Source organism: Peromyscus californicus, unplaced genomic scaffold (genome assembly GCF_007827085.1).
Source record: "Peromyscus californicus insignis strain IS unplaced genomic scaffold, ASM782708v3 Scaffold_4__1_contigs__length_199733344, whole genome shotgun sequence".
Taxonomy (NCBI): domain Eukaryota; kingdom Metazoa; phylum Chordata; class Mammalia; order Rodentia; family Cricetidae; genus Peromyscus; species Peromyscus californicus.
The window spans coordinates 171,798,180-171,814,560 of NW_026294562.1; the positions used below are offsets into that span (position 1 = coordinate 171,798,180).

Genomic DNA, 16,381 nt, shown 5'->3' on the forward strand with positions numbered 1-16,381 from the left:
GATTTTCTGGATAGGTACCACACACCAAGTTAAATCAACACCAGATGAACAATTTAAATAGACCAATACCCCTAAAAATATAGAAACTGTCATTAAAAGTCTCCCAACCAAAAAAGCCCAGGACCAGATAGTTTCAGCACAGAATTCTACCAGATATTCAAAGAAGAGATAATACCAATACTCTTTAAATTGTTCCACACAATAGAAACAGAAGGAATGTTATCAAACTCTTTATATGAAGCTACAATTAACCATATTCCAAAGCCAAACAAAGATGCAAAAAAGAAAGAGAACTACAGACCACTCTCCCTCATGAACGTTGATGCAAAAATACTCAATAAAATATTGGCAAACAGACTCCAAGAACATATCAAAACAATTATCCACCATGATCAAGTAGGCTTCATCTCAGGAATGCAAGGGTAGTTCAACATATGAAAGTCTGTCAATGTAATACGCCATATAAACAAACTGAAAGAAAAAACCACATGGCCATCTCACTAGATGCCAAAAAGGCCTTTGACAAAATCCAACACCCCTTCATGATACAGGTCTTGGAGAGATCAGGAATACAGGGAACATACTTAAACATAATAAAGGCAATTTACAACAAGCCAACAGACAACATCAAAGTAAATGGAAAGTAAATCAAAGCGATTCCACTAAAATCAGGAACAAGATAAGGCTGTCCACTCTCCCCATACTTTTTCAATATATTACTTGGATTTCTATCCAGAGCAATAAGCCAACATAAGGAGATCAAGGGGATACAAATTGGAAAGGAAGAAGTCAAGCTTTCACTACTTGCAGATGACATGATAGTATACATAAGTGAACCCGAAATTTTGACAAAGGAACTCATACAGCTTATAAACACCTTCAGCAATGTAGCAGGACACAAAATTCACTCAAAAAAATCAGTAGCTCTCCTATATACAAATGACAAAGGGCGTGAGAAAGAAATCAGAGAAACATCATGCTTTACAATAGCCACAAATGATATAAAATACCTTGGGGTAACTCTAACTAAACAAGCAAAGGAACTGTATGACAAGAACTTTAAGACCCTGAAGATAGAAATTGAAGAAGATGTCAGAAAATGGAAAGATCTCCCATGCTCATGGATAGGTAGGATTAACATAGTAAAAATGGCAATCATACCAAAAGCAATCTACAGATTCAATGCAATCCCCATCAAAATCCCAACAAAATTCTTCACAGACCTGGAATGAACAATACTCAACTTCATAGGGAAAAACAGAAAACCCAGGATAGCAAAAGAATCCTGTACAATAAAACAACCTCTGGAGGCATCACAAGCCCTGACTTCAATTTCTACTATAAAGCTACAGTAATAAAGACAGCTTGGTACTGGCAAAAAAAAAACCAACATGTGGACCAATGGAACTGAACTGAAGACCCTGACATTAATCTGGAAACCTATGAACATATAATTTTTTACAAAGAAGCCAAAACTATACAATGGAAAAAAGAAAGCATCTTCAACAAATGGTTCTGGCATAACTGGATGTCAACATGCAGAAGGCTGCAAATAGATCCGTATCTGTCACTGTGCCCAAAATTTAAGTAAAACTGGATCAAAGACCTCAACATGAATCCAGTTACTCTGAACCTGGTAGAAGATAAAGTAGGAAGTAGTCTTTAACACATTGGCATAGGAGATCACTTCCTAAATATAACACCAGTAGCACAGACACTGAGAGAAACAATTAATAAATGGGACCTCTTGAAACTGAGAACCTTTAGTAGGGCAAAGGACATGGTCAACAAGACAAAGTGATAGCCTGCATAATGGGAAAAGACCTTCACCAACCCCACTTCTGACAGAGGGCTGATATCCACAACATATAAAGAACTCAAGAAATTAGACATCAAAATACCCAACAGTCCAATTAAGAAATGGGATATAGAGCTAAACAGAGAATTCTCATTAGAAGAAGCTCAAATGGCTGAAAGACATTTAAGGAATTGCTCAACATCCTTAGTCATCAGGGAAATACAAATCAAAACAACTCTGAGATACCATCTTACACCTGTCAGAATGACTAAGATCAAAAACACTGAAGACAGCTTATGTTGGAGAGAATGTGGAGCAAGGGGAATACTCCTCCACTGTTGGTGGGAATGCAAACTTGTACAGCAACTTTGGAAATCAATATGGTGCTTTCTTAGAAAATTGGGAATCAATCTCCCTCAAGACTCAGCTATACCACTCTTGAGCATATACCCAAGGAATTATCAATCATACCACAAGGACACATGCTCAACTATGTTCATAGCAGCATTATTCATAATAGCCAGAACCTGAAAACAACCTAGATGTCCTTCAACTGAAGAATGGATAAACAAAACGTGGTACATATACACAGTGGAGTACTACTCAGCTGAGAAAAACAATGATATCATGAGGTTTGCAAGTAAATGCATGGAACTAGAAAAAATCATCCTGCATGAGGTAACCCAGACTCAGAAAGACAAACACGGTATGTACACACTCCCAAGTGGATACTAGATGTAAAGCAAAGGATAACCAGACTGCAACTCACAACTCCATGGAGGCTACCTAGTAAAGAGAACCCTGAGAAAGACACAGGGATTGCCCAATGACAGAGAAATGGATGAGATCTACATGAGTAAACTGGGGGAGGGAGTTAATGGAGGGCAAGGGTCAGGGAAAAGAGAACTTAGGGGAGAGGAAGGTCCCAGCTGGATCAGGAACAGAGTGTGAGGACAGAGAAGGAGATATCATGATGAATAGAAAGAAGAAGATTGCTAGAGAGGTCCCCAGATATCCACAAAGATACCTCCACAGTAGACTACTGGATATGGTCGAGAGGGTGCCTGAGCTGACCTGATCTGGTGATCAGATGGCCGAACACCCTGGCTGTCATGATAGAACTCTCATCCAGTGTCTGATGGAAGCAGATGCAGAGATCCATAGACGAGCCACAGGTGGAAGTCCAATTGGCGAGAAAGAGTGGAGGGATTGCATGAGCAATAGATATTGAGACAATGATTGGAAAAAGCACAGGGACATATGGTGATATTTTATTTTGTAATAAAATGTTATTTGTATGTTAATAAATAAAGTTGCCCGGGGGTCAGAGCTATTAGCAAGCCACAGGAAAGCTGGGCGGTGTTGGTGCATGCTTTAATCCCAGCACTTGGTAGGAAGAGCTAGGTAGATCTCTGTGTGTTCAGGGATAAAAGCAGCATTGGAGACACATGCCTTTAATCTCAATACCAACCATAGAAGACCTGGAGGTCTGTACAGACAGGCAGTGACGAGGCAGTCATGTGGTTGGGTTTACAACCAATGAGAAGGCAGAACTGAAAGTCTTTATAAAGACTTTAACACAGGAAGTAGCTCTCTTTCGGAGAGGTAGGACCACCGCAGGAGGAAGGGTAAGGTTTTGGCTCTTAGCTCTGACCTCTTGGCTTTCTTCTTTGCATTGGTTCTGTGTTTCTTATTTAATAAGACGGTTGGTTACATCTATAGGGACAAATAGCCAAACTAGTGGAAATGCATGAACTGTGAACCAATTGCAGAGGAACCCCCATGGAACTGGACCAGGCCCTCTGGATAAGTGAGACAGTTGATTAGCTTGAACAGTTTGGGAGGCTCCCAGACAGTGGTGCCAGGACCTGTCCTTGGTGCATAGACTGGCTTTTTGGAACCTGGGGACTATGATGGGACACTTTGCTCAGCCGTGGTGTAGGGAGGAGGGGACTGAACCTGCCTTGGCTGAGTCTACCAGGCTGGGCTGACTCCCCAGGGGAGAGCTTGCCTTGGAGGAAGTAGGAATAGGGGGTGGTTTGGGGGAGAGGGGTGGGAGGTGGGAAGAGGGGGGACCAGGGAATCTCTGGCTGATATGTGAAATTAAGTTAATTATAAAATAAAAATACTATAAAAAATTCTTCAGGAGATCAAAACTGACCAATTCTCACAAGCAAAGAAGGATCAGGAGGAACACAATCTGACTACAGTTTATGTGTCCCATTCACAAATTTTCTTTTTCTTCTCTGGGTGAGTGGATCATGCCCTCTCTCCCTGGCCCTATATCCCCTTCTCTCATCTGCTAAAACCATGCATTTATTATTTCATAGGTACATGTAAGAGAAAAAGTTTCCTCCTTAAAACTCTTCAGCTGCATGTGTACCACTAAACCATATATTTGTTTCCAGCAGAAATTCTTATCATTAAAAGAGTTACAGGCTGTCATCCTCTGGACCACAGACATGCTATCTAGCTGGAGGTCTGCATCCCATCCTCCATCCTCCAGCCCACATGGATATGCTGTCCAGCTCAGCCCTGCATCATGCCCTCTAGCACCTGAGACAGAAAATCCTGCTACACATGTCTTACAGAGCCTGAAACAGCCTGCTCTTCCTGTGTTTCCACTGCATTCCAGCCTTCAATTCCCTCAGCTTCAGACCCATATCAGCAGGAAGTAACCATGAATGATTTCTACAGCCCCGTTGTGACTTACCCCTCTTTCAGTGCTGAATTCCCCAGCCCAGGGGCTGGACTGCCCTTAAAAAACGCTCTATTATTAATTCTATAAATTCTGCCCATGATCCTGAAATATATATACTATCAAATTTTCTCCTCATGTACTTCTGACAATTGTTCTGTAAGTCTTGCTATGCATACCCTGACGCAGATTATTACAGTCCTCCCATAGCTAAATGGGTCAATATTGCCTTGGTTACAAATTTAAATTATTAGGTCAGTTTCAACTGCAATCTTGGTCCAACAGGTGCTCATGACTAACTCAAGTAATTCTTTATCTAACAATACCTCTTTTAAAATACCATTTAACCAAATTAATACCACTAATCAGAGATTGATAGAGTTATGTTCCAAACTAATCATTTCTTTTTGATAAGTCATAATTATATTATTTAGACACATTTGACCATATTATGCTATACTAGCTAATAAAAGATTGTTTATGTTACTCCTCTGCTACCTACTGGGGACAGAGAAATTCTTATTATTACCACTACACCTATTAGAATGCTAAACTAATTCTCAACTTGCCATTTACATAGATTATTGATTTTAAATATTAATTAAACATGTTTTCATTTTTCAAGTCATCTCCAAACTTAAATTTTTCCATGTTTTTTGCTACCCTAGAGAGAATTAAACATTCTCCTTTTTTTACTAAATGAAAAAACTGGAACTGCTGCAGGCCATAGGAAAACAAAATGGAATTCAGTACTATCACAGAAACTACTACATGGAAAGGTCAAGGATTTTTCCGAAGGTCAAGCCATGGCTTAAGAAGTCTTGGTGATGTTTTAGCTCTTGTATATATATTAAATTGTCCCTACAATGATTTTCTTGTATGCTATGTGTGCTTCCAAGAACTCCTAACAGTGTTTTATCTAAATACCTATCTAGCATCCAAGGCCAAACAATCTCATGAACTAAGGTAACAACCTTATAGAAACAATGCCTGTCTCCTAGGTCAGGTGGATAGCTTCATTTCTTGTGCAATTTAAGCGAGACCCTACTTTCTTAAACAAGCTCACTAACATTATAGACTCCTAAATTCTTACCTAACCACTTCTAGGAATGTAGAGTGAGTATATAAATCCCTTTTCTTTGATATACTAACCAATCATTAGCTCTCAGTTGACCTCTTTTTTTTAACCACTCCCTTTTCAGGTTGTAAAAGAAAGCCTGATAGTCACTGCTTGAGGTAAATTCTTACCTGACTTTATGATCCTGTAGGAATTCAAGCCTGATGACTTGCTCTGCCAGAGGATTGTTATTGCTTGGGTTTATAACTGAATACCTCAGAGACTTGGGGAAACTGAGAGGTATAAGGAGACTTAGAGGAAGATTTTGAGGAGAGAACTTGAGGACAAGATGGAAGATGAGAAAGAGCCAGCTAGGGAAGTACTAGATAAGTAAGGATGAGATGAGAAGTACCTAGATGAGGCAGAATTAAGATGAGAGAATTAAGATAGAACTTAGAGGGGACAGTAGATAAATATAGAGAGAAATCAGGCAAGAAAAAAGCAAGGCATGAAAACAGAACTGTAGCTGTGTAGACAGGATTTTATCCCAGAGGAATAAAGTAGACAGACAAAGAAAGAGCTTGGTTTCCTCAGATTCATTTCCCCAAAATAATGTTCACTGTTCATAGCTTCTCTTCTGGGCCCCTGGGAAGAATATTATTAAAGTGGGTCTTTAATAATATTTGAGAATAACCTCCTCTATTTTATTGGACCACCATGGCTTAAAGTGAGATTTCAACAACAACAAAAATTACAGAAAGCCTACAAACTCATGAAAACTGAATAATGCTCAACCAAATCACCAATGGGTCAAGCAGGAAATAAAGAAAGAATTAAAGACTTCCTAGAATTCAATGAAAATGAATGGACAACATACTTATGGGACACTATGAAAACAGTGATAAGAGGAAAATTCATAGCACTAAATGCCAACATAAAGAAGATGGAGAAATCTCACACTAATGATTTAACAGCACACCTGAAAGCTCTAGAACAAGAAGAAGCAAACTCACCCAGGAGGAATAGATGCCAGCAAATAATGAAATTGAGGGCTGAAATCAATAAAATGGAAACAAAGAGAACAATACAAAGAATCAATGAAACAAAGAGTTTGTTCTTTGAGAAAATCAACAGGATAGACAAGGCCTTGTCCAAACTAACCAAAAGGCAAAGAGAGAGCGTCCAAATAAACAATCAGAAATGAAAAGGGGGACATAACGACTGACAATGAGGAAATCCAGAGAATCATTAGGTCATACTTCAAAAACCTCTACTCCACAACACTGGAAAATCTAAAAGAAATGGACAATTTTCTCCATAGGTACCATATACCAAAATTACATCAAGACCAGATAAACAATTTAAATAGACCTATAACCCTTAAGGAAATAGAAACGGTCATTAAAATCTCCCAACCAGAAAAAGCCCAGGACCAGATGGTTTCAGCACAGAATTCTACAAGATTTTCAAAGAAGAGCTAATACCAATACTCTTTGAATTGCTCCACACAATAGAAACAGAAGGAACATTGACAAACTCTTTTTATGAGGCTACAGTTACCCTGGTACCCAAAACACACAAAGATGTAATAAAGAAAGAGAATTACAGACCAATCTCCCTCATGAACGTTGATGCGAAAATAATCAACAAAATAGTGGCAAACTGAATCCAAGAACACAGCAAATAATTATCCACTGTGATCAAGCAAGCTTCATTCCAAGGATGCAAAAATGCCACCATATAAACAAACTGAAAGAAAAAAAATGACTGTAGCATGAATCTTAGAGGTCGTATTAATAAAATAAAGCCTGAGGCCAGTTATTGGGGTGAATGCTGGAAATTCAGAGAGACAGAACAGTCCATAGCTCCCTCACCTTGCCAGTTCCTCAGCTGATCCTGTTTCCTTAGACTGGAAGCCTCTGAGTCCTCATCCAGAATGAATCTCAGCTGAACTGCTACTGGAAGCCTAAAAGGTTATCCAGCCAAATGTTTAATGAGCCAAGTGCTTCTAGTTTCTGGACTTCACGCCTTATATACCTTTCTGCTTTCTGTCATCACTCCCTGGGATTAAAGGCTCGATTTCCGGGATTAAAGGTTTGAGTCACCATGCTTAGCTATTTCCAGTGTAGCCTTGAACTCACAGAGATTCATGCCTCCAGAAGGCTAAGATTAAAGGTGTGAATGCCACCATTTTCTAGCCTCTGTATCTAGTGGCTGTTCCATTCTCTGACCCAGATAAGTTTATTAGGGTGCACAATATTTTGGGGAACATATTACCACTACACATGATCATTTCATTAGATGCTCAAAAAGTCTTTGACAAAATCCAACACCCCTTCGTGACAAAGGTCTTGGGGAGATCAGGAATACACAGAACATTCCTAAGTGTAATACAGGCAATTTATAGCAAGCTGACAGCCAACATCAAATTAAATGAAGAGATTCAAATGATTCCACTAAAATCAGGAACAAGACAAAGATGTCTACTCTCCCCATATTTATTCAATATAGTACTTGAAGTTCTAGCTAGAGCCATAGGATCAAATGGGAAAGGAAGAAACCAAACTTTCCCTATTTGCAGATGATATTATAGTATACATGAGTGACCCTGCAATTTCTACCAGGAAACTCCTACAGCTGATAAACACCTTTCCACCTTTCTGTGGGAAGACTGATTAGGTGAGTTGAAGTGTGAGGATCTTAGCAAGTGTCCTTTCCACCTCACTGTGTTTCTAGGTTGGTTCTCCCTCTTCCTTCCAATCCCCAAATTCCATCAATTTCATCCAGGCAATCATGTGAAGCTGTGGGAATATGAGACAGGGCGATAGTGATTTTGTGTGTTAAATATCCAGTGTTTCCATGGCTACATCTTTTTCTCAGGGTCTCAGTTGTGGCAGCCATGAATAAATCGCCTCTTGTGGTTGTAATCTAAGTGACAGAAGACCCAGGCTATTGGTTCTCAATGTACCAGCTCCTCTGCAGAGACCATGGTTTTTGCAGTGGTGTAGGAAAGCAAAAAAGACCCTGTAAGACCACATTCCCCTCTGCTTGGTGACTGTGGGGAACTCAGCCTCGACCTTGCAGAAACTCTATTGGAACTGCACTGCAATCTAAAACATGCGTCCTTCTCTGCCTCCACAGTGATCATATCTGCACGTGTCCTGAGGGTTATCTCAGGCTCACCTTCACAAGTATATCCTCCACTAATACCTTGCTTGTCTAAGCTCATCATGGACACATCCTAGAGGATGAAAACTACTGAATTACCAGGTTTGAAATTTTGCACCAGAACCTCCACCCCCAGCACCCTCCCCCCGTCTTTTTCTCTCTCCCATTTTTACTTAGTAGCCATGTTACAGTGATTTCACTTTTTGGATACCATGTGTTTCCCAACATCTGTTAAGTATCAATGCCATCCTCAACTCTTTACTCCTTGTTGTGAATATTTAAGGCTCAAACTTCACTACTCTGCTCAAGAGTGATTATAATGCTAATGTTGACCCGGTGGTATGGTATTTATGATGTGGCTGGCCTTGTATTTGTGTCTGGCTTCATTTATATGATGAGTCTGTCATATAGAAATTATTTTCATTCAGATGATGAAAAACTGGAGCTTAAAGTGGTTTTCAAAAAGTACTTAAATCTGTATGGTTAATCAGAGATAGACCTGGCTACCTGGCTTCAAGGCTAACACTAGTGGTAGGAATAATTGTGGCTAACATTTTTTTCTTCCTGATTGTGTGGTATTTTGCCAAAAAAGGTTACTTGATTATTATATTAAGTCTTTAAAAACTACTATGAGGCAGGTGAAGGATGTGATATAACCTAGCACCCTAGCATCAGAGGCTGAGGCAGGATGATTGTGATTTTGAGACAAGTTTGGGTTATATAAAGAGACCCCTGTCCCCTAAAATGTTCCCTCAAGCTAGTAGAAGGAGAAAACTAAAAATGAGAATGAAGATAAACAAAACAGAGTCTAGAGTAATTGTGAAGAAAGCTGATGCACCAAAAGTTGGTTGTTCAAAAATGATTAACAACATTAGCAACCTGTTCCATGATTAACGTTGAAAAAAGAAAATGGATATTACTAAAATTTGAGACCTCACCATCCATTCTCAAGATTATGAAGAATTTCAAGAGTACTCTGTAGTTATATGCTAACTGTTTAGTGGCCTAGATGGAATGGACAAATTCCTACAAACCTGAATTCTTTAGAGATGTGAAAGAAACAAAATCGAATAGCTGTATAACCAATAAGATTGAATCAACAAAAATTTGAGAAAATTTCACAGATGTTGAGATAAAAACACTGAAACATGATGGAAGTCCAGCTTAGTGTAACAAAGGCCACACATGGAAACCCACAGCCAACATCATATGCAGTGGGGAGACTGACAGCTTTCTCTTTAAGATCAGGAAGAACACAGGATGTTGCTGTGACCACTTCTGCTCAGGAGACTCTTAGGAGTGCTACACAGAGCCATTAGGTTAGACAATGAAATGAAGGTGCCCAATTATGAGGTGATAAAGATATAATATGGATGTATATTATATATCTGTAGATGACAGTAACTTGTTCATAGAAAATCCTTAACATTGTACAGAAAGTTCTCAGAACTAAATGAGTAAAACTAGCAAAATTGTTGGCTAATGAAAAGAACAAGCCCAAGTGAGATGCATTTCTGTATACTAATATTGACTATGAACAATTAGATTTTCCTTTTTCCTGGCAGTAGTGGAACTTCAACCTAGGGCCTCTTGCATGCCTGGCAAGGGTTTAGCCCCTGAGCAACAGTCCCAGCCTTAACAGTGAACAAATGGAAAGGAAATGAAGAAAGTATTAATTTTTGAAAGCACCAAAAAGAATAAAATACTTAGAATTAACTCCACCAAGGAGATAAAAGACTTGCACTCAGCAAACTACCAAATAAGAAATGATGAAAGAAGACAAGAAATGACAGCCGTTGGAGTTGATGGGTTGGAAGATTTAATCTCATTATTACTGCTGTTCTGCAGTACTGGGATTGAACCCAGGGCTTTGTGCATGGTAAGCAATGTTCTACTATTGAGCTGTATTCTAAGGTCTGCCTTTTAATTTTTATTTAGAAACAGGATGTCACTAAATTAACCAGGCTGGCCTGAATGGTGGTGGTAGGCACTTTTTTAAAAAAAAAAATTATAATTTAATTTAATTTTACATATCAGCCACGGATTCCCTTATTTACCCCCCCTTCCCCCTCCCACGCCTTCCTCCCAGCCCACCCCCCATTCCCATCTCCTCCAGGGCAAAGACTCCCCTGGGGATTGAGTTCAACCTGGTAGATTCAGTCCAGGCAGGTCCAGTCCTCTCCTTCCGGGCTGAGACAAGTGTCACTGTATAAGCCCCAGCTTCCAAAGAGCCAGCTCACACACTGAGTACAGGTCCTGGATCCAGTGCCTGGATGCCTCCCAAACAGATCAAGCTAATCAACTGTCTCACTTATCCAGAGGGCCTGATCCAGTTGGGGGCTCCTCAGCTATTGGTTCATAGTTCATGTGTTTCCATTCGTTTGGCTAATTGTCCCTGTGCTTTTTCCAATCTTGGTCTCAACAATTTTCGCTCATACAAACCCTCCTCTTTCTCGCCAATTGGACTCCTGGAGCTCCACCAGGGGCCTGGTCATGGATCTCTGCATCTGGTTTCCTCAGTCATTGGATGAGGTTTCTAGCATGAGAATTAGGGTGTTTGGCCACCCTATCACCAGAGTAGGTCAATTTGGGCTTTCTCTCGACCATTGTCAGTAGTCTATTACTCCTGCCTCAGCTTCTTGAGTGGCTGGAATTATAGGCATGAGCCAGCTTGTCTGAAAGAATTTTTTTTTAATAGATGACAATATCACTGAATGTAGTCTATCAGTTCTATGCACAGCAGATCAAAACCCCAGTGGCATTTTGCACAGAAATAGAGAAGTCCATTCTAGCTGTCCTGGAACTTACTATATAGATCAGGCTGGCCTCAAACTCCCAGAGATCCACCTGTCTCTGCTCCCAAGAGGTTAGAGGCAAGTACCATATCTGGTTTTAAAAGTATCTTGAAAAAGAAAAAGGAATAAAATTGCAGGACATTCTGCATGATTTCATAATTTTAGTACAAAGCTGCAACAATCAAAATAGTCTACTGCTGACATAAAGGCAGACATACAGATCAGTGAAATAGAATTGGAAAGTCCAGAATTGCTCATGCACACTGGTCATGATTAAATTAATGATTAGTTGGTAAGATCAAAATGTGTGTTTATGGGGCACAGTTTTGCATATATATTATAATGTGTGTCAGATCTGAGCAGTAGGCATATCCACCATTTCATCTGCCACTTTTTCTGTTTGTTACAAACATTCATTTCTGCTGGCTCTTTTGAATTACTAGGTGTGAAACAGAGTTGCCCTTTGAGTTACAGAACTTGGAAGGCATTCTTGCTGTCCATCTGACCCTCTGTGACCAGATGAGTTTTGATCAGACTGCTAAGATTGTTCAAGGATGGAGGAATAATCAGTGAAACAAGGGATGTTGGGAAAATGGGATATCTAGGTAAAAGAATGAAGTTAAGCCTTCACCTAACAACATATAAAAATCAACTCTAAATGGATCAAAGACCTAAAATGGATCAGAGCTGAAAGTCATCAGACTTTTAGGAGACAGGATGAAAGCATCTTGAAATTGGATTTCGAATGGTGTCTTTGTTATGATGCCAGATGCGTCTTATGGGCCTTTTGGCTGCTTATATGTCTCTGCAGAACATGCATGTTTGGTACCTGAGGAGGACAGAAAAGGGTGTTGAATTCCTTGGAACTTAGTTACAGACAGTAATAAGCTGCCATGTGGGTGCTGGGAATTGAACCCCTGTCCTTTGGAAGAGCTGCTAGGGCTCTTAAATATTGAGCTATCTCTCCAGTCCAACATGTATATTTGGTTTATGGAACTGGAGAGATAGCTCAATAGTTACACATCAAACACACACACACACACACACACACACACACACACACACACACACACACACACAGACTACTACTACTACTACTACTACTACACTCCACAAATAAACAGTTATCAGAAAAAAAAGAGTCTTGTGCAAGGAGGTCATGCTGCAAATGTGAGCATAAGGATAAGAAACTCAATATAATGGCCACCGAGATGGCTCAGTTGGTAAGCTGCCTGCCATACTGCCTCCAGTACCTATACCCAACTGCCACAAAGAAAAAAAAATGCACAAGAGATGACTGGCCACACTATTGGAGGCCCATGAACTGTAGACTAATGACTACGGAGCCACCATGGGACTGGACTAGGCACTCTGGATACAAGACAGTCGTTTGGCTCAAACTGTTTGGGTGGCACCCAGGCAGGGGGATCGGGATCCATCCCTGGTGCATGGGCAGGCTTTTGGGTTGTGGTGCCTGAAGAGTGAAGGCTTGTGCAGCCTTGGTACAGTGGGAAGGGGCCTGGACCTGCCTAGGCTCCGTGTGCCGGGCTCTGCTGACTCCCCATGGGAGACCTTGATTTGAGGGATGTAGGGATGTGGGGTGGGGTGGGAGGGGGAGAAGGGAGGAGTTGGGATCTGTGAGTGGTATGTAGAGTGAGTAGAAAATTTCTTAATAAAGAAAAATGAAAAAAAAGAAAAAGAAAAAATGCACAAACAAATGTGGGGCAGTGAAATGGCTTAGCAGATAAAGGGCTTGCTCACCTGCCTGAGTTCAATCCCCTGTCCATGGAGAACAGGCTACCACAAATTGTCCTCTGACATCCACACACTAGGTATGGAACACCCACACAAAATAATAAATATGCAAACATAGTAAGAAACTCAATACAGGTCCTTTCTCTCTATGGATTTTATATTTGTGGATCGAAACCTTGGAAACAAACTACTTGGAAAAGTATCTCTACAGTGAAAAACGTGTTGTTTCATTCTATCACTGTCCTGTACTCAAAACAAGACTAGTGTCTATGCAGTATTCATACTAGATATAGAAAATAATCTAAAGATAATGTGAATGTGTGGAAGGACATATAGAGTAACATGAATATTTTACTAGATTCTGAGGGTTGACTGTGTGACTGACTCAGACCCTAAACTCTTAATCACTTTGCATTTCTATTTGCTATATTGACATCTATTGTTATTATTGACCAGGTCTCACAATGTAATCTGGGTTGGCCTTGTACTTCTTTTTTTTTTAATTAAGAGATTTTTCTATTCCTTTTACATACCAACCACAGATTGCCCTGTCCTCCCTCCTCCCGCCTCCCAGCCTTCCTCCTCATAAGACCCCCCATTTCTACCTTCCCCAAGGCAAGGTCTCCCATGGGGAGTAAGCAGAGCCTGGTCCATTCAGTTGAGTGGCCTTGTACTTCTATGCCTTCTGCTTCATGCTCTCACTCTTTTGAGACAGGGTCTCACTATGTAGTTCTGGCTAACCTGAAACTGGCTACAAAGACCAGGGTGGTTGGGAACTCATAGAGATCCAACTGTCTCTGCCTCTGGTGTGCTGGGGTTAAAGGCATGCAGCACTGTGCTCAGCTTGCTTGGTATGTTATCATGAGATTAACATGCATCCATCACCAAGATGGCTGTATTTGTATCTTAAACCATGTTTTTCTCCTTGTGACTTTGACCCATTCTGTACTCTGTTGATAAAGAAACTGCCCCCATCCCCAACACTATGGAGTAAGAATGGAGCAGAGATCACTCACCTTTTATGTTCAGAGTGATGCGGTCACTCCTCTTGTTAACCAATCCCTTGGTTACCTCACACTGATAGTCCCCTGAATTCTCACTCCTGGCAGGGTCTATTTGGAGGGTGCTGTTGTTCGGGGACAGCATCATCTTATTTGTGATTCTCAGACGCTGAGAGTTGAAGAGCCAATGGATGGAGATCCCCGTGTCATTTGACAAGCAGGTCAGGAATATAGACATCAGGTCTTTGACTGTGGTGTTGGTGACTTGGATGGAGGGTGGAGTCACTGGATCTGTGGATAAATGGTGGAGGGGAACAGCTGAGAGTCCTTCACCCTCAAAGATCTCATCCAGCTCACAGGGCCCATAGAATGAAGTGGCCCTCTGCAAGATCACATGTTTGGGTTCAAGATATGTAAGGAGAGAGCTGAATCTTACTCCTACCAAGATCACCCACAGTGACCCTAACTCAGGGTATTTGTGTAGATTCCACACTGCGTGCCTCCTCAGCCCACATGTCCAGAAATCTCATGGCATATTTCCTAATGATTTTTGAGGGAATTCTTGCTCACACTTTTGGTAAGTGTGAACAGTCAGGTCCCTCTCTTATGAAATAGCCTTCTGTTTGTCTTTTATTAAATAATTTGTCATGGGGTTAAGATGGCCCACGTAATCTTAAAGGTGTTAAAGGCTAGACCTAGGACTGGGAGAAATTCCTGACTGAAGAATTTCTGTTTGTAGAAAAAATGTATTTCCTGCCCCATGGATATGGATTAAATACTACAGAGAAGTGAATAATCACAGTGCTGACCACAGCCTGCCACTCTAATCCTCAGTACTGGTTTTTTTGAGACATGGTCTCAATGTACAGTCCTAGCTTGCTTGGAACTTGCTATGTAGACCAGGCTGGCCTCAAACTCACACTATCTACCCTCCTCTCTCCCTCCTCAGTGCTGGAATCAAAAATGTGTGCCACCACACTCAGCTGACATTTGTTTTTTGGACCTTGAGAAGAGTAAGCAAAAGAACATCATCAACTGTCAGTGACATGGTTCACCCTGACTCAGAACAGGGCTCCCAGGCACCTTCTCCACCCACTCTTCTCATCCCAGGGAGTCAGAACTGAGGCAGCCACCCCACCCGTGAGACAGAAACAGACCTGGGAGCCAAGGTCTAGTCCCCATCTGTGGGGATTTTTCTCCTCCAATTTGGAGAAAAATAATGTGAACACAGTTGAAAGCCCTGGGTGTTCCTTGTAGGTCATGGAGGTCATAATGAAAATGGAGGGACAGGAAAGCTTGTGTTAGGTACAGAAAGAAATCTTGACCTTGAGGCTCTCCTAACCATGGAAAGTCCCTCATACAACCAAAGGATTTCCAAGACTGGGAGAACCTCCTCCTCACATTGCAAGCTCCATCCCTATCAGGCAGATATCAGAGAACCAGGAGGCTTGGGGGAAGACTGAGTTTTGCTTGTTCCCATAGACATGGACTGGAAATTAAATGCTTCTGCATCTTCCCAGAAAGCCAAAGGACTCCACTCCAAACCTGGTGATGATATTTCAGAGGTCCACTTCGTAAGGACTATAATGTTCTTGACTGTGGTCTTACTGAGGACAATGACAGTTATAGACTAGGCAGGTATAAGATCTGCTATTACTAGTATTGATGTTGGGAATAAAGTGCTCTTGGGAGGATGACTGGAGCTCTCCATTGACAAACCAAGAGTACTGTGCATGTGGGTTAGCATCTGTGTGGCAGGAGAGGCTGAGGTTTGTTCTTGAATGGAAATGAATATTTGAGAGGTATATGATTGGAATAAATGGACCACTGGAGAAAACATATTAAAAGACATGTTATGTCAACAGTGGTAAGGGGAAATCCTGGTTTGTTTAAGGACATAGTATCTCTTTGAGCTGTGCTTAAAACTTAGTTGAGCAGGTCCTACCCAGAGCTGAGGTCAGATTAGTTGAAGAGTTTTCATGCAGCATGCACAAGCCCTGATCTATCTCAAGCACAACACACAAACATCCCCTCTGCACACTCATGTGTACACTGAGCCTGAGTCTGACATGTCCCCTGTCTGCATCACCCTGAGCCTCTCTAGGCAGA

At 41.0% G+C, this 16,381-nt stretch overlaps 1 protein-coding gene across 1 annotated transcript in view; it reads right to left on the bottom strand.

Moving 5' to 3' along the window:
- Positions 1-16,381, bottom strand: part of LOC128124087 (carcinoembryonic antigen-related cell adhesion molecule 21-like) — an 82,972-nt gene that overhangs the window by 20,424 nt on the left and 46,167 nt on the right. Inside the window, exon 4 of the mRNA XM_052760315.1 lies at positions 14,288-14,563. Coding sequence (XP_052616275.1) covers positions 14,288-14,563 — 276 coding nt within the window. The remainder of the gene's footprint in view (positions 1-14,287; positions 14,564-16,381) is intronic.